Source organism: Lissotriton vulgaris, chromosome 4_1, assembly GCF_964263255.1.
Source record: "Lissotriton vulgaris chromosome 4_1, aLisVul1.2, whole genome shotgun sequence".
In the NCBI taxonomy this organism is placed as follows: Eukaryota; Metazoa; Chordata; class Amphibia; order Caudata; family Salamandridae; genus Lissotriton; species Lissotriton vulgaris.
Window position 1 is genome coordinate 577,795,747 of NC_141691.1, and position 19,000 is coordinate 577,814,746.

Below are 19,000 nucleotides of genomic sequence, written 5' to 3' on the forward strand. Positions count from 1 at the left end.
TTAATGTTGCTAAATCCATAAAGACTGCTGTTTCAAAGTGTGCCGTAGCTCTCTTCTGGAAAAAGAAAGAGCCCCAGCCATCTCCGTGGGGTTAAACAGACTATGGCATACATTAGTAATGGAACACACATCCCACAAACTCTCATTCACTGAAAAGAAATGTATGACTCGCGGGCAACCTCCTATTGACTGTATGTCAAGGCTACAATTTGTCTGCTTCATACTCACAAGATAGATAGCTTGCCAGCTTTTTGAATAAACCGCGACACACCTATTGTAGGCCAAGTGTCACCCCTACCTCTGCAGCCTTTAGCCCCACTTACACAGCGGGATACAGTCCCCTCTTCAGTGTCACGCCATAAGATAGGTCATTATGTTCCCTCAGATACTAACAGCCCGAGCTTCAATACACCTAACAGATGGCACTTGTGCCCTCCCTTTTTTTCCTTTTCTTTGTTGTTTTAGGGTATAGGATTGGAGGAGAGGGGGGAGGGTAACACAGCTATTTCTTATCTGCTGTTGATATTTTTTGTGTGCTGCTGTGATACTATTCATTGAGGCCAGAAAAAAATACATAACATGAAGGACAATGATTGTATTCACTGCTTTATTCTATCACATTTTTTCACTCGCCTCACATCCTCGGATGAATGATACGCGGCTTGTACTATTTTATACTGTATGAACTTTTAATAAAAACATTTGAAACAAAGTGTGCCACATAAAATAAAGTGGACCATCAGAAGGAGTAACTGAGGCACTGTAGGAAAGCAACTAAGCATGGACATCACCCCATGAACATTTGTGATCTTACACATACCATTGCCTTCATATTAGCTTGAACAATATAACTTGATTTACAAGATAGTGTTTAATCAAAAGAATAAAGATACATCACTGGAAATGCAAATATGTTATGCGTCAAATACACCCGGACAGGAGGTGATCTTTCTAACTTTCTTATGCCTTAACTACATCACAGTAAAATATCAATGAAGAGTCAAACCAATAATATTTATTGCCATAGCTTTGACATTTTAATTGATCACAATTTTAAGATGTTGCGTCTATCTTGGTAGATGGTACATGTGAGCTTTTGGGGTTCATTACCATTGGTTGCTATGTGTCTCCTATCTGGATAGATTAACATCAAAGCTTGGACATGGTTATACACTACACATTTCAACGAGTGATGTCAATGTTCCTTTCCCTGAGCGGCCATTATTTAGATGTACCTCTAATAGTCTCTGTTTGTTCCAATTTGTTTGCCAGGAGGGTCTCAGAATCAGTCTTCTAAACCTGCCACTGAAAAGACTGCACTACAACTTTTAAACAGTACCAGCCTACTGCTCGAGGTGCTTTAAGTTATGATACCTAGATGGATGGGTGCTTTCAAAGAGAGATAATTGGCCATAGTGAGGATCTAACAAAGTTGTGTGGCTGGTGGTAAAATCTAGAAGACTGTATTAAGATTAATACAACTTTGAAAACTCCAATTAGAGCACAGGAAAAGCTAATGGAATAGGTTTATTGTTCTATATTTTAACTCCTGGAAAATACCAAGACATGTTTTGGGTTGCACCAAAATGCCCTTTACCAACATAAACACATATACACAAAATACAATTCTTCTGGTTACTTTACGCATGTCTTGCACCAGTTTCATTAATTGTGGTGTGTGCTACCTTACTAGAATGATTGATGTTTCCTGTTAGAACGCCATCCTTTTGCCCTGTTCACCCCATTTGTTGCAGAATTATACTAGCGGTAACGGACTCTGACTGTACCGTGAACTCTGCAAAATCATGCCCAGGGCCAAGTGCTATGTTTAAAAAGTTAGACATAATAGGGTACACTTACAATTGGCAAAGACAGACCCTATAAGTCCCTAGTAGATAATAGGGCAAGAGGCCACAATCTACCTATAAATAGGGCAGATTTTGTGCACTTGTATGAGTGAGCGGCTGTGTGTCTGTTGTCCTTTTAAAGCCTGTCTGGCTTTGCAGACTTGACTTTGATGGTATGGGAACTTTAAAAGTTATATTCTACCTTATTCCGACATATTAGACACACCCCGGGTCTCCCCTGGGTGTCCCAGTGGTGGGAGGGCACGTAACTATAAGCAGGGGCCTTATAACATATGTTTTATATGCCTTGGTGAGGGGACAAACTGCCCATTTTATTTATCCTCATTGTAGATACTTAGCTCTATAGGCTAACATTGCAATATTTTATTTAGGTATAACTATTTCTAGGAAAAGAGTAAATTTCATTCAAGGACTGAAAAGATTGGCATTGATAAATGCAACAACTTGTCACTGTTGAATGTATCATAACTAGTACATAGGAAAAGTTATAGAAATTTCTCTATTGGTCTCTGCTAATTGACAGCCTTAACAGGCTTAGCCAGGCTGCCTTGATTAGGTAATCAGGGGCCTGGCCCATAGAGAGAGCTCTAAAGCTGAGGAGGTCGGGTCCTGCAGAGGATGCTGGGAAAGTCAAACTGAGCTCTAAGAGATAGAGAGAGTAGATCAGTAAGGAATGCCAGGCATATCTACCCCCCATCATGTGCCCCAGCCAGATGGCAGGCTCAGGACAGGAATTTATAGAGGTCAGGTGGAGGAGAGCTAATAAAAATTACCCACACTGTGAATTGGTTTAGCTAGTTCTTACTCCTCTGGAGACAAATCATCCAGGTTGGATTTTGGAAGTGCAGTGCTTTGTGGGACAAGAAGATGCCACACTTTGGAGGAAGTTGTCATGCTTTTGGATGGGCACACAGCATCTCAAATGGGCAGAGGTGCCCCCACTTGTTGCCCCAGAACACTGAATTAATATGTGAGAGATGCATAGTCTCTCGGGTCTGCTGCCTGAAACTACAAGGAAAGAAAGGACAGCCCTGCTGGAATCTGCATCTGCATCCAGAGGCCTGCACTTTGAATGACTGCATCTGCTGCACTATGTGGTACTACAGTCCTAGCAACTGTGCCTTGCTTCAAGAAGGATTAAGGAGTGGATTCTTTGCAAGCTACAGGTTAACACAGTTCACCTGCATCATCTTCACCAAGACTCCCCATCCAGGAGTGCTTCAAGTGGACTTTTAAGGATTTGTCAAGGTGCATTGTGGGAATTGTAGTACAAACAGCCCAGATACCATCTAGGAGATTCCATATGTTTGAATTGGTGTTTAGGACACTTGGAACCTACAACGATACCTTCAGGAAGCACTTTCTGAAGTGCAGAGAACTTTTATGAAAAAGCTCCATGAGATGACCAACCAGACATCAAGCCGACTACCCTCAACTGCGACCAAGCCAGGATTTCAGGTTCATCTCCCTGAAAGCGCAGGAGCTCAAGTCTTCTAGGATTTGACTGGGACCTCGCAGAAAGTCAAGCCGGCGAACCCTCACTGAATCCGGCCTGCTGTCGATGACCAAGCAACGTTGGAAGAAAAAGCTCCAGAAAAGATTTTAAGTGTAAAGGTAAATTGTTCACAGAGGTCTCCAACTTAGTGTATCCGGCTGCATCGTGGTTGGTCTCAAACTTTGATTTTGACCCGGTCGAGTGCACCCAGATGTACCAATGTGGCACTATATGTTTTTAAGCACTATAAAGAGGTTAAGCTTTAAAAATTAATATCTCTGGGTCCCTACATTGGATTTTTGTTGTTTTGGTGTCTATTTGTTCAAATAAATATTGCCTATTGTTATAAATTGGTTTGGAATTTTTATTGTGTGGTATGTAATTCTTATTTGATGCATTGGGGGTTTTAAATGCTTTACACTCCAGTCTCCTAAGTTCGCCCCGACTGCTCGTTGTCAACTACCAAGGGTTGGGCAAGGGGCTAATTTACTGAGACCTTTACTGGACCTTATACCCTGTTGGTCACCTTATTACAAGTGGGATGTGCGTACTTACCCCTACCAATAACACACATTTGTTTCCCATTCATTTTTGAAGATTTCATTATCCTACCCAAGATAGCTCTACGGGTGATAAAGTTTAATATGATACTTAATATGGTTGCACAGGGACCAACAGACAGTCATACAAACTAATTTTGGCACAGCCATCACACGGCTAGAAGAGCAGGTTAATTGTTGGATTAAATTGCCTCTATCATTTGCTGACCGCATAGCCTTAATGAAAATGGTAGTACTTCCACGATTTTTATATCTCTTTTTAAATATCCCGGTACGTCTAACGAGACATTTTTTTACACTCTTCGTTCACTCCTGATCACGCTAGCCTGGGGAGGAAAGAAACCTCAGCTCAAGTGGGAGACACTTACCCTACTGTATGATCAGGGCAGGTTTACGGCACCGGACTTCCATCTTTACTACCTCTGTGCGCAGGTGCAATACGCCTACTACTGGCAATATGACCCAGCATATATCCCGCATGTGGGGGTGGAGGCGGGCGCTGTGCATCCCATCCCACTCAAGACCATGATAGTGAACTTGTACACGGTATATGAGAAAGGGGAATTTGATACAATACAAATTACATCTAGAGTCTAGCAGGATCTAGGTCAGCGGGTGCATAAATTACCGGTATATGCTCCTAACATGCCACTGCGCCATCATTCAGGGATCTCAGTCACCCAGGAGGCTGGTACACTGATGACACTTGCAGAGATGGGATTGTCCATCATGGTGGACACATTCCCTGGAGGCCAATTTGTAACCTTAGAAGGCTTGGCTGCCCGGAGTGAGGCATCCGCCATGCAGGTGTTTGTATATACTAGGTTGCGCTCGGCCATGCGCACGCTTAATCCACATTTCCCTTCGGAGCAACCAACTCTTGATGCACTTTAACTCCTATACACTGCTAAATCCAGGACCAAACTAATCACCAAACTCTATAGGGCAGCCCAACATGACACCTGTGGGAGCGAATGCGTTGGATAAATGGAATGCTGTGCTGCCAGAACCGCTCTCTGAAGAGGACTGGCTTGATAGCTGCTGCCTGACGGGCCAACTGACGGCAAATGGCAATCGACGATTGGTGCATTTTAAATACTTGCATCAGTTGTATTATACTCCTACACAGCTATATAAATTTGGGCTCCGACAGACTGACGCCTGTAAACGTTGTGGTGCCCCTGGGCTGGTTTTTATCATCTAGCCTGGGAATGTCCTAAAATACTTGAATACTGGGGCTCAGTTGTACGAATTCTTTGCTTGATGATTGAAGAAACTCTCGACTGTAAACCAGGGTTTTGTCTGCTGGGGATTGGGCTAAAGTAAAAACTTCCAGTTAAAAATGCGTGTCTATAGCACTGCTCATGGCTAAATGCAGGATCTCTAGCTGCTGGGAGAGTAGGACAGTGCCTACGACTAAACTGTGGCTGCAGGACTTAATATACCACCGTGACCAACTTACATGCTATGCAGCGGAGCTGCCATCAGCATCCAAACCCCATGACATTTAGGGACCGCTCACAACTTACCTGCTGTCACTTACAGATGTGTAATTTTCGTACTGTATTTAAACTGCTACCATGTTCACCCCTGCCCTGCCAGCTAACGTCTGTTATTACCATGACTGTAACTCTTGACATGCATGAGGTTATGCTTTGTGACAATGTAAATTTTGTATTGTGATTATATACGATATGTACAATGCACCAATGCCATAAATTTGGAATTATGAACTGTTCTATACTGCAATTTGAAAAGCAAAAATAAAAAAAATTAAAAATAAAAAGTTTAATATGATAATTATTTACCTGACAATACAAAATTCGTAAATCTTTCTGTTACAAAAATTGCTATTTGTTATTGGGTGTTAGAAATATCATTGTTTAGACTTCACCTAGCATGTGTTTGCATAAAGAAGCATCCCTCCTGCCACTGAAAAACACAAAAACTCTCTTAACCTGCGCTCTATTTCAGGTCTTTAAGAAAATAGACAACCTGCAGGCCATTCCGTGATTTCATGGGTCAGTGATCTTATGACACATTGATGTTCCGACATTTTTTATTTTTTATTTTGGGGGGGGGGCTCTGATAGGGAATAGCATTGAAAGGGATTGTCTATTTCTATATACACTCATTGACTATTCTTCTTTTTTTATTGAGTTGACATTTAATTTAATGTTTTTAAAGTAAATTTGTAAGATATCATTGTTAGTCACTGTTTAAAAAGAACATATATATATTGGGCCAGAACACAAACCATATTTAGCTGGCACTATTACAGGTCCTTAATGGAAAGTAAGGCAGTCCTTGGCGCAAAGACAGGTGACGTCTGGTTTATGAAAGCAGTTTTGTGGAGCTGATAATGTGTACTAATGATATTTGTTCATGATCTCAAGAGAATAAATGTTCTTTGCACCGATTTCAGTACCTACCCATGGGTCTAAATAAACCCCGGTAGACTCTGAATAAATATGAATGGGAAGAGAAGATCTACAAGGCTATATGGCTGCGTTTGTCACTTAGTTTGACTTTTGTAGGGAGATATGCTTCGATTAAGCATTAGCAGTTGTCTCGCGTTGTTTCCCCATAAGGATTCCCTCAGCCTCCCATCGTTCGTCTCACCTCCAGTCATCCTTAGAGAGATTGTATAAAATATTCATCTCCTCGTCATCCTGCAGAAGCCGATATGCCGCACTCACATGATGGTTTTCAAGTACAGATCGGTCGTTGTACAGAATGGCTGAATCTGACCTGAAAAAGAAAAACAAGCAAAACTTCAAAAACAGGCGGCAAGAGATCTGTTTTCAGCTACTCACATTTCATCATTATGGTTATCTAAGTTGCTCCATTTCATAATGCGCATGCTAGAAGGATAATGAAAATAACTCTCTGCAGTGGAGGTTGAGTCCTCAAGTTCTTGGCTACAATAGCTCTTCTCAATGGAACAGTTCACATCAGAAGCAGAGGAGCAAATCAGGAGCCTGAATCATTTACTGTTGAATACTTTGATGTGGAAATATAATTCCCCACTTAATATAATGCTAAACAATTCCTATACATCAGGTTAAAGTGTTTTTTTTTTGCTACCCGTCAGTGGTATTATCCCTCAAAAACAAAGAGTAACGTGATTTACCAATCCAGTCTCAATTTCCAAAATCTGAAAGGTATATCACAAGCTACCATCTCTTCTTTAATTGTGCAAATGAGTCTGCAACATACTGTCTATGTGTTGTCTTAATCAATCTAAGCTGCCAGTATCTTCGGCGAGGAGCCTGCTGGTGACTTTCCTCGCATGTGCCATATTTGACACTACAATATATCCACAGGCTGTGAATGATGGGCAATGTCTTCCTCTGCGCCTACCGACTGGTATCTGATCTCTAACAATTCTCCTTTCCTCTTACCTATGGTATTATCAGCCAATCCCTACTCCTCTTCTATAATCCAGTCTTTAGCACACCTGGCATAGATCAGTAATAAAATAGCTATAAATACTACACGATCTGACTGTTATGATACAAGCTTTGTCACTCTGCTATACATGACAACCTCATTATGTCAGAACCCAGCAATGCCAAGAATCGTGATAAAGGTGGCACAGCCATTGACATTTGTGCACCACATCTAAAAAACAATCTATAGCAAAACAAAGTAGTGCAACATATTTATTCATATCCTTTAGGAAGCTCAGCAACATCAGGCATGAAGCATAATCCATCACAAGAAGGTATTTGATTCTAGGAGAAGGGCACATGCCACTCAGGCCCCTACCGAGATACTAGTTAAACCTTAGGAGCCAAAGTGACATTTCAGAACAATACAGAGTTTAACACCTTGTAAATAACAGTATGGCCTAAGACTCAAAAAACATTCTTCCAGTTCTTGATTGTCTACAGAAGCAAGAACACCACTGGTATATTTTCCATGTCCACAAAAAGCGTCCACATCTGAAAAGCAACCCACAATAACATTTCTGAAATAATAGAATATTGTAATGTTTTCTTGTCACTCAACTACTGTGAATAGTGCAGCAAAAGAGTGACAATGCCTTATCAAGTCTGGCCTAATCAGGTCCCACCATGTGGAGCTGCATTGTAGTTGTAACTATGCACTGCAGGGTGTATGGTGGGAAGCTTAATGACAACCCGGTTCAGTGAAGCAGGCTGTGAAGTAAAGGAGTAGGCGTGTTTACCACCATCAAAACTAACTGGAAATAAAGGAGAGCATTCTTTGTCTTGGGGAATGACCAAGGGAAGGACTGAGTGAAAGGCTGTGCTTAAATGACTGCAACAGATAAAGCCATTAACAATAACCCATAGCTCCAACCTCCAATCACATCAGAATATCAATACATCTGATGCAAGCATGATCATCATGACAACCACTGGCTGCCATTGGGCTTGACTGGTGTGGGTGAGGCCAATGCCTAAAGTACTGGTGCCCACTGTGCTTGACAGAGTAGTTGAAGTGTGGGGGGTGGGGGGAACTAGCATGGATTATGAATTTAAACATGCCCAACTGGGGTAACATTTTTCATTTGACTCATTCAGCTCAGGATATCCACTCCAAAAATCATTAATGGTTTTCAAAATCTGCTCATACTCTTAAAGATGGCCACACTCTCTGCTGCATCCTTGGAATATGATCACAATTACCCTTTTTCCTTTTGTTCAAATTGTGTCCTATTTATCTTGCTCCATGGTACCTGATGCTCAGGTATAATTCGCCATTCCCCACAGCTTCTTGTCACGGGGACCATTTTTCATATGAAGCCCCTTACTTGTCAGACCTTCCAGTCAATCCCTTAATCACGATTTCTATTTCTAGTGTTGCAACGAGTCAAAAAAACAGGAATGTAAATTAGAAAATGATTAAAAGTGTGAAAGGGCAAACGAATCTATAACTGATTTCTTCTGGTCAGCTTAGACTCAGCCTCGAAAGTTTTGCTTTCTGCGACCTTCAGACCCCCAGACTATTTGACCCAAATACAGGTGCATAGACACACAGGTTATAAAGACTTTGGGCACAGCTATTCTTGCATAGCTCCTATTAGCATCAATATACTTGCATCTGTAAATTCAGATTGCATTGGATTGGATTAGACTGCCCTTTTACAAAGGACAACATTCAATACCACAAGTTCTCAATTCATTCACTTGCACATGTTCTCCCTTGCCCGTATCCAAACTTAAATGTGAAGCCCAATGAGCTGTAAAAGGTTTCTTGCAGGTCTTCTCAGTCACTATTGCTGTCACATCCATATAAGTGACCAGTGTGGCTTTGAACTCTAACGCAATGTATGACATTTTCTTAAATGATTCTTTGCACCCTTGAAATTACTTAGTTAGAGGCAGAGGACTTCCTTGATGCAGGAAGAGCAGTGTAAACTGAACTGCATTTTCGCACTGTCTCGATCAATAAAAGTGCTTTGTGAATTTCCTGAACAAGCATAAAGGTGAACGAAATGCAACAACGAACCTGTCATGTAATAGAAGATATTTGCATCACTCCTATGTTGGCTTTTCTCTCTTCTATCTCACTGCCTTTTCTCCTGCATGATTTCTTATGGTTTTAGTCAAGTGTAAACCAGGTCAATAGAGCAAGGGATTGACAGGCACTTATTTCAGAAGTCTCCAGGGCCCTGCCTGAATGCTTTACTGATTTAACACGATAAGTATAGATGTTGAGGGTGCTTCAGTTCCTATTTTAGCCTGGGGGATGGATTTGACAGTGAGCCTTTCTTATCTGAATAGCTGGATTGATTTGAGCCTGAAAATTGTGCACTGACATTTGAAACAGGAAAACAAAAGTACATTTTACGAGGCCATCTGTACGACCCACCGTGTCTAGAGACACAATACGTCTTGAGGCAGTGAGGTTAGAGCTGATAAAAAATTTCCTGAAAAGTATCACGACAGCGGTGCCAAATCTCTGCATAATTTGCAAACAGCTAAATACTGTAGTAAAGTGTTTTAATCCATTTAAAAAAAAGAAATTGAGCAAATAGATATGTTGTCATAACTCAAATTCCCTCTGCAAATAGTGCATTACATTCCGCTTTTCACACACTTCTTCCTGGATACTTCTTCGATGTTCGGCCGGTTTAAATTGTAAATTCTGATAAACTCGACGTTGGTCGTAGGGGCACCTAAAAAGTGATAAACTGCAATATTTTGGCATATTACATATCCCAAGGGTCTCCCCTAAGCGTCCCAGGGGTAGGGGTCAAGGAGGGCCCTTATAAAAGAGGTTTTAATATGCCCTGAGGATACAGAATTGGCACATTTCACTTCCCCCATTGTAGTAAAGTTCGTCCCAAAACTTACTTTTGTGCTAGGAGAACTGGGGAGTGAGGATCTACACTATTGTTGCATGTATAGGACAACTAAAGTCTCTCCTAGGTGTCCCAGGGGTGGAGGGTCCTGTAACTATTAGCAGAGTCCTTATAAAAGATGTTGCATGTGACCTGGAGTTGTAAAAATTGCACATTTATTTTCCCCATTGTAGATCCCCAGCTACATAGGATAACATGGCAATAGTTTATTAATGCATAACTATCTCTAAGAATTAATGAAACTATAACTCAAAGACTTAGGAGAACGGTATTAATAAATCCAACAATATGCCCTTGTTGAATGTATCCTAAAATATACAGAAAATAAGTTATAAGACTTTCTTGTCTGTAAGCCAAAATTCAGCTTTCCTGAGGTCTAGTCTTATTGGTCAAAGTTAACAGGATTAGCCAAGATGCTTTGATGAAGTAATAAGTGGCTCGCCCAGTGATAGGTTATCTGTAAGGGAGAGCTCTGCTACACAGGAATGCCAAAGCAGTAGGAATAGGTCACAAAGCATGAAGCGCCAAAGGGGATAGAACAGTCAGTGAATAATATGCCCATCTACCCATCAGCTCCTCCATCAGAGCCAGGTAGCAGGCTTCAGGCAGGAATATACAGATGTTAGAAGGAGTGGAGCTATGGAAATGAGCCATTCTGGAGGTTGGTTTAAATAGTTATTTCTCCTCTGCTGGGATTTCGGCCATACTGGAATTTGGAGGAATAGGGTTTTCTGGGAGAAGATTATGCCTATCTTTGGAGGAAATGGTTATACTCTAGGATGTTGCCCTGCTCCTCATTGGACAGGAGTGATCTCCAACTTGACCCCTGACAACACAATAAATATGTGAGAGGTGCAGAGCCTGGCAGAACTGCTGCTTGAAACTAAGAGAAGAAGTCTTGCCAAGCTGCAAACTTGAATTGCACTATCAGGCTCTGTATTCTGACTGACTGCACCTGCTGTATTATCTGGAACTACATACCTTTGGATGTACCTTGCTTCAAGAGGAATAAAGAGTGGACTCCCTGCAGGCTACAGGTCAAGAGAGGTCACCATGACCATCACCACCAAGAATCTCCTGCCTGGAGTGAGTCCAGTGGATTTGTAAGGGTTTTGTCTAGGTGCAGTGTGGGAATTAAGGTCTGAGCTGTTCAAGGACCATCTTGGAGATTCCAGACCCTAGGATTGTGTTTTGGACACTTTGCACCCTTAAAAGGAACTTCAGGAAGAAGTTCCAGAAGTTTGAGCAAGCTCCTGAAGGGACCAAATCAATCGCGAGTGCCAAACTGCCCACCTTCAACCGTGAGCTGGTCTGGCCTGCTGGTTCATCCCGCTGTACAGTGTGGTTCTGAAAATTCTGGGCCCTGCTATAATATGGTACCGAGGCCCAACACTCGTGTCACAAAATATCATCGTACCCTGACGAATTTGGTGTCGGCAGACCGGTAATGTTTAGGACATTATCCCTATTCATTTGCGTCGTGATTGAGTGATGCTATCACCCTTAAATCATGGTTTCCGTCTCGAACCCTCGGGTTCCATTTTGTGAACGGCATCCATCTTGTGGCTTGCCCTCATATAGTCAATTGATTAAGGCCGAGTTTGATCTGAAAGGACACGTCCACCTTAGCTGACTTCCCCATGACCTGGCCGAGCTGACTCCACTGCCTCCAGCCAAACCTGTTCGGGCAGTTCCTCGCCCAGTGGCCGAGTAAGATAGCATCAAGGCACAACATGCCATAAACCATTCACTACATACAAACCATGTTATCCACACACATACACCTGTCCATGTTTCTTGTTTATGGCCGGTTTTACGATGAGGAGGTGCCCGATTTTATTGGGGTTTCATCGATATCTGATGGTAGTTCTGGGCCGAGCTGGGTCATCTATCACAAACTGGACATCAAAAATGTGGGTTTGCCATCATGACTTTGCTTTTTCATTATTTTGGAAATATGTATATGACCATATTGTAAACTAAAGAATTCTTGCCTGCAGCTGTTATTTTTGTATAAAAGGAGAAGGCTGGTTCTGTAAAAACGAACAGTCTCCTGAGAATCTACAACCCATGCTGTTGTACTTCTAGGACGCTTGTTACTTGGTTGCAGCCAATAAAACTCGATCTTTGACTTCACCTAGAAGACTCTGTGTTTCTGTGGTCCTGAACAGGAAGAACTCAAGAGGTCTTCGGGTGTTTTCCCCTGGCACCACTGGGTTCCTAAAAACCCGGCACCTCAGTTGGCGCCCAACTCGGGGCGGTATCAAGCGGTGACGGTCCAAGCCAGATGTTCGTGAGGAGCTTCGTGTGAAAATTCCAGAGGACGGCCAGCCACTTCAGCGACCCCTGTATGTCGATGTGGTTCCAAAGGTCTTTGCTGCGAGGTTCCCCGCATCCCGACGGCTACGAAGGACTGCTACCCTGACTATCACCCTGTTTTGGACCCAGTGATCCTTGGCAGAGCGAAACGATAGACGAGTGTTCTAGCGACGTCATCGATCATCAATACTTCAGTTAAGTATAAGTGGAGCGTCTCCCAGTCCTTAGTTTGATTCTTAGTTTTGGTATCCTTGAGATACACCTTGTTTGGAACTTGCAAGCGCCAAAACCAAGGGATTCGAGTATTCACGAAAATATTGTATTCGATAATCCTTTGAAGTTTGAAGCTAGACTAGTGAGCAAAGATGCCTGGTCTTAGCAGACTTGGAAACTTGTTTTGTCTTGGTTGTAGTAAGGACTCCCGATTAGAGGATTCGTGTCCGGTTCCTCCGATTGGAACTCCAACATATGAGCTCTATATAAAGCATGGAGTAGGCCCTATCACATATAATGAAATGTGGATAAAATACACCAGAAAAGATGGTGTTTTAAAATGGTCCCAATATGGTAGCTTTGACGCAGAAATTTTAGATAATCTCGAGGTCAAAATTTTCAAGAAGAAAGCCCGGCCAGCGATGTTTGACTCTTTTCGCCTATGGCGCAAAGAAGCCAAACAGAAAGAAATAAAACTAGCAAAGAAAAATAAAAGAGGTATGTCAATGGTACAAGCTGCCATTGCACACAGGGATAATGAGGAAGAGCAGGAGAGTGAACAAATGCTCAGAAGCAAGAAGTTAGCAGTAGATAAATGCTACCCAATGTTGCCACATGAAGGACAAGGTTCAAAAGGGACATCAGAGAAGGATCCATTAATGTCCCATTTACTGAGTTCACCACCCCCATATGCACTAGATGCTACTGCACCCCGAAGCGCTTTGTTATACTGCGCCCTGGCGCACGAACTCCAGTTCTTACACAAGCACCAGCTCCTCTTCAGCTGGTTCCTACTTCTCCGGCGCAGCCCTCTCAAGGGCCGCCGCCTTTGCTACATACTCCGTCTGCTTTTTCTGCGGCTTTGCCTACTGCTCCAACTGTTCATCATGATACTACTTCTGCCACTGCCTCGACTTCCTCTGCCACTGCCTCGACTTCCTCTTTACATCAGCCTGTCTTTTCTGGCACATCTGCCTCTCCGCAAGCTTCTCCTTCTGTTCGACAGAGAGTGGCAAGTACTGTCACTGGTCTGTTCTCACCCTTCTTTTGGTCGCCTAAGACGACCCCTAACACAGGACGTAGACAGTTGCGTAGTCAACTGCCTGATTATCAGGAAAGAGATGTGCTGAATGAGTTAGCACGCAAATGGGTTACTGATACTGTTAGGTATGATGTTCAGTCTGTTATGGAAGTCTTCCGTCAGTGGGACGCACCCACTCAGAGATGTGTATTCGAAGAGATGTGTGTATATCTTTGCGAAGAGTTGGAGACGAATGATCCAAAACGCAAAATGAAGGAATTATTCCGTATGCGATTCAAGTTTTATGAAGGCATGATTGTAGGTGCCGATGTTGAACGAGCAATAGATTTGTTGTTATCTTATAGGAGTAACGGAAACGTCTCTAGATCACTATATGAGAATGACGTGCCAGGTAGGAAAAAGGCGCAACAGTACCCCATGAGAGAAGTTCCTCCAGGTTGGAGGGAAGGTGATGCGAATGCGAATCCAGCAATTCTGCCACATTTCCAGCGTGTATGGGTACATGTCCCCTGGAAAAGATCTGAAGTTTTAGCACTCAAGCAGACATTGCCTGATCCTCGCAAAAATCCTGCAGGGTATTATAAGGAGCTAACACAGACTGCCAGCTCATGTATAATGAATTTAGCGGATGTAGACATGTTGTTTGGGAATGTTGTCCCACAGCCCTTATGGAGTAAGATTCGTCATGCAGATCATGATCCAGAATTAGGTGACACATGGGCTAATATTACTGCTGCTGATGCTAGACAAGTTGGTGGCGCTAAGCCTGAGCCTTTAGTAGCGGAACTTCCTGGTAGGATTATCACATATATGAAAACTTTAATGCCTGAATTACGTGTAAATTGGGACAAGTTGTCTGCGTGCAAGCAGAAGAAAGATGAGAATGTGTGTGACTTTTCACGAGATTTGAAGAGACTTTCGTCGACCATAGTGGTCAGGATATGGCTACCGAAGGTGGCCAAAGATTGTTTGTAGACAAGTTCGAGCATAATCTGCTCCCTGAACTATGTAATAAATTGAAAGATTCAGAGAGTGCTTGGGCTGTTTCCACGTCAGCACAGATTTTAGCCACAGCCCAGTACTACGAAAATAGGCGCAAAGACGAGCAAGATAAGGCATATAAAAAGACTAAAGATTTGAAAACTAAAGTCCTTCTCCAGCAAGCCTATCCGCCTCGCACTACTAGTCAGCCTGATTATCAGCAACCACAGCAGTATTCGAGAAACTCACAACGAAATGAGTCTTCTCAACAGCATTTACCGTATGGGCCCAATCAGTGTGCGTATTGCAAGGAAGAGGGTCATTTCAAGAATAGTTGTCCAGCTTTATTGCGACGTTTAAATGGTGTTTCTGGTGCAAGAGGTAGAGGTGTTCAACAGGCTACTAGGGGTAGGGGCCGTGGAAATTTCCCCCAGAATACTACTTGTTTTCCGCCTCAGAATTCCATGAACAGCTTCGACCAACAAAATAATGCGTCTTCTAGGTCAGCTCAGTACTATGCCGATGATTACTATGCAGAAAACGAGAATGAGGGTGATAATTGCTAGGACAGCCATGGACAAAGAGAGGGAGTTGTTTCAGTTCCAGTAGATCAGAATGGACCTTATGTTGAGGTGATTACATCAGGAGTGTCAGAACCTTTTCTGCTGGATACTGGTGCTACAAAAAGTTCAATTATGCACTCAAAACTTCCTGGCGCACCTTTGTCTGGCGAAATGAATGTTTCAGTAGGTTTTTCTGGCGCCCCGGTTAGAAACCCGATTTCTAGTCCTATGCCCCTTTCTGTTGGCCCATATGAATTAGAAGCACCCCTCATTCTTACAACAGGTTGTGGCGAAAATTTGTTAGGTTTGGATTTGTTAAAGAGAATATATGCGACTTTGTACTATTCTCCTTCGGGAGTACAACTTACCCTAGGTAAGAAAGTGATTTTCCCAATGTATTTGTCAAAGGAGAATATTCCAACTGAATTGTCATCTCTTCCGGATTTACTTTGGGCTACTGGTTCTAATGATGTGGGTCTTTTGGAGATAGCGCCATATGTCATAACATTGCGAGCCAATGTTAGGTTGCCACGTATTCCCCAATACAAGATCTCTAGCGAATGTGAAAAGGCGTTGTTAGAGATCACTTACGATCTGATTGAGAAAGATGTCATTGAAGAGACAACGGGCAACATTTGTAACAGTCCTATTTTACCTGTTTTAAAGCGTACTGATCCTCCACAGCCACCTGTGTACAGATTTGTGATTGATCTCAGAGAAGTGAACAAGATTGTTGTACCACAATTTCCAGTTGTTCCTGATATTACTGCCCTATTGACTATGGTTCCAGCTTCAGCCACTTGGTTCTCCGTGATTGATCTGAAGAACGCTTTCTTCAGTATCCCTATTGCTGAGGAGAGCAGAGATATTTTTGGCTTCAATTTAGGAGGTCGAAGCTTCCGCCTCAAACTCGCTCCTCGGGGCTACTGTGAAAGTCCATCTACATTCAGTCAGGCTCTGAAAGCACAACGTGACACGATTGTTCTACCTGATGGTGCGACTCTCATTCAGTACGTAGACGATTTGCTGGTCGCTGCGGATACTGAAGAGATTTGCAAGGAAGCCACATTGTCGTTGTTGTGTCATTTATGTGACATGAAGCACAAAGTCTCTCTTTCGAAATTGAAGTTTTTTCGACAAGAAGTGACCTACTTAGGTCACATCTTATCGAAGGAGGGAAGAAAACTGACCCCAGATAGAATACAGGCAATTGCAAGATTGAGTGTCCCAAGGACACAGAGAGAAGTACGTGCTTTCTTGGGCATTACATCATATTGCAGACAATGGATACCGAACTTCTCATTGTTGGCCAAACCTTTGCTGGCACTAATCTGTAAAGATACACCCAATCCTGTGCCTTGGTCTGAAGATTGTCAGAAAAGTTTTCACGAGTTGCGTGATGCATTGTGTTCGGCTCCTGTGTTGGGCAACCCCGACTATAGTAAGCCTTTTACATTATACGTTCATGAGAAGGAAGGTTGCGCATTATCAGTCCTGACACAATCCTTTGGGGACAAACAGCGCCCATGCGCGTACTTTTCGGCGACTCTAGACCCTGTAGCTAAGGCATTACCAAGTTGCTTGAGGGCCACTGCTGCAGCAGCTGTCTGTATTCGACAGTCTGCTGGACTAGTAATGAATAATACACTGATCGTTAGGGTCCCACATGCAGTAGACATTTTGCTAAACAGAACGAGGACACAGCACTTAACTAGTGCTCGACTGTCAAGTTATGAGCTGACACTGCTAGCGAGTCACATACACATAAAGAGGTGCGATGCACTCAACCCAGCCACGTTATTGCCCATTACAACAGAGACAGATGAGGTCGAAAAACATGATTGCTGTTTTAGGACAGAAGAAGAGACAAAAGGGAGAGTAGACTTACAGGACACTCCCCTTCCTGAATGTAACGATGCTTTATGGGTTGATGGTTCATGTTTCAAGTTGCCGAATGGTGATACGACTGCAGCATATGCTGTGACAACATTGCACACGATTGTAGAAACTGCACGGATCCCACACAATTCTGCTCAAGCAGCAGAGTTAATTCCACTTACAAGAGCGTGTGTGTTGGCAAAAGGAAAACGCGTGAATGTGTATACAGACAGCCAGTACGCCTTTGGCGTGGCTCACAGTTTTGGACGATTGTGGCATGAACGTGGGTTCCTGACGTCGCATGGTGCAAAAATAGAACATGGTCAGCTAGTTAACGAGCTTCTCGAGTCACTGACCTTGCCACTACAAGTTGCGATTGTGAAATGCAGTGCACACAGAAAGATTCAAGATGTTGTTGGGCGTGGGAATGCATTTGCAGATGAAGTTGCGAAAGAGACTGCAAGGAACACAATGAGTCGAATGTATGTTGTAGGTCCTGCGAGATGGATCGCTGATGTGGGTATGTGTGAGGACACTATTGAAAGTGTGAAGTCCATACAGTTCGAGGCCACTGAGAAAGAGGTGAATGAATGGAGAGAAAGTAAGGGTAGATTGGATGCGAATGATTGTTGGGTCGAATTGTCAGAGCATCGAAGATGGCTGTTACCCGACGCGTATGTACTTGCAGTAGTGACAATGGCTCATGGGATGGCTCACATCAGTGCGAAAGGAATCTGTAAGTTGTTGGCCCCAGTATGGCAGAATAGTGGCATCCCAAAATGTGCAGAGAACTTGGTCAAGAACTGTATGGTGTGTTTGAAGTACAATCCCGGTAGGGGAACTCCAACTCCAGCTGGTCATTTTGCGCCTCCAACGTATCCGTTCGAGGTTTTGCAGCTCGATTTCATCCACATGGGAAGGTGCAACAATCTGAAGTACGTGCTTGTTGTTGTTTGCGCCTTCTCCAGGTGGGTGGAAGCGTATCCCCTTAAGGACAATACTGCCTTGTCCACAGCCAAAGCCCTTGTCAAAGAATTCTTCCCTAGGTTTGGTATGCCTAGAATTGTCTGGAGTGATAATGGAAGTGAATTCGTGGGACGAGTGATGAAGAGAGTGTGTGAGTGTCTAGACATACACCAGAAGTTCCACGCTGCAAATCACCCCAATCAGCTGGATTAGTAGAATGCTGCAACGGCACATTAAAATTGAAATTGGCAAAGAACCAAGCCAGCACAGGTCTTAAATGGCCTGACGCCCTGCCTTTGGCACTCCTATCTACCAGAATGACTGTCCATTCCAGACTGGGACTTAGCCCGCACGAAATCGTGTTCGGTCGCCCAGCTAATATATGGGGAGTACCAAGGCCCAAGAAACTCAGTGAGATAGAGCACCCTGTACTGCTTGACTATTTGCACGAATTGACAACTAAATTGCGTGTTTTACACCAACAGGTCCACAGTTCCTCTCCACCAGCGTCTGATGATCCAGGCCACACGATCGAACCTGGCTCCTGGGTACTAGTGCGGAACTTCAAGCGAACCAAGAACGAGGAGCCTCGTTGGTCGGGACTCTTTCAAGTCCTACTGACTACCCGCTCTGCAGTACGTGTCCACGGCAAGAAAAATTGGGTGCACGGCGCCCATTGCAAACGGGTCCCGCTGCCCCTTCCATATGACCGATGGGTCCAGGAGGGAATTGCTGACTCAGAGACTGAATCCGTGCCACGCTTTATACCCTTCAATGATGC

At 43.3% G+C, this 19,000-nt stretch overlaps 1 protein-coding gene across 9 annotated transcripts in view; it reads right to left on the bottom strand.

Moving 5' to 3' along the window:
• Positions 1-19,000, bottom strand: part of PDE1C (phosphodiesterase 1C) — a 1,706,308-nt gene that overhangs the window by 291,497 nt on the left and 1,395,811 nt on the right. For all 9 annotated transcript variants that reach the window (XM_086964785.1, XM_086964792.1, XM_086964789.1 and 6 more), the window contains one exon: positions 6,546-6,674. In XM_086964785.1, the coding sequence (XP_086820911.1) occupies positions 6,546-6,674 (129 nt within the window). The remainder of the gene's footprint in view (positions 1-6,545; positions 6,675-19,000) is intronic.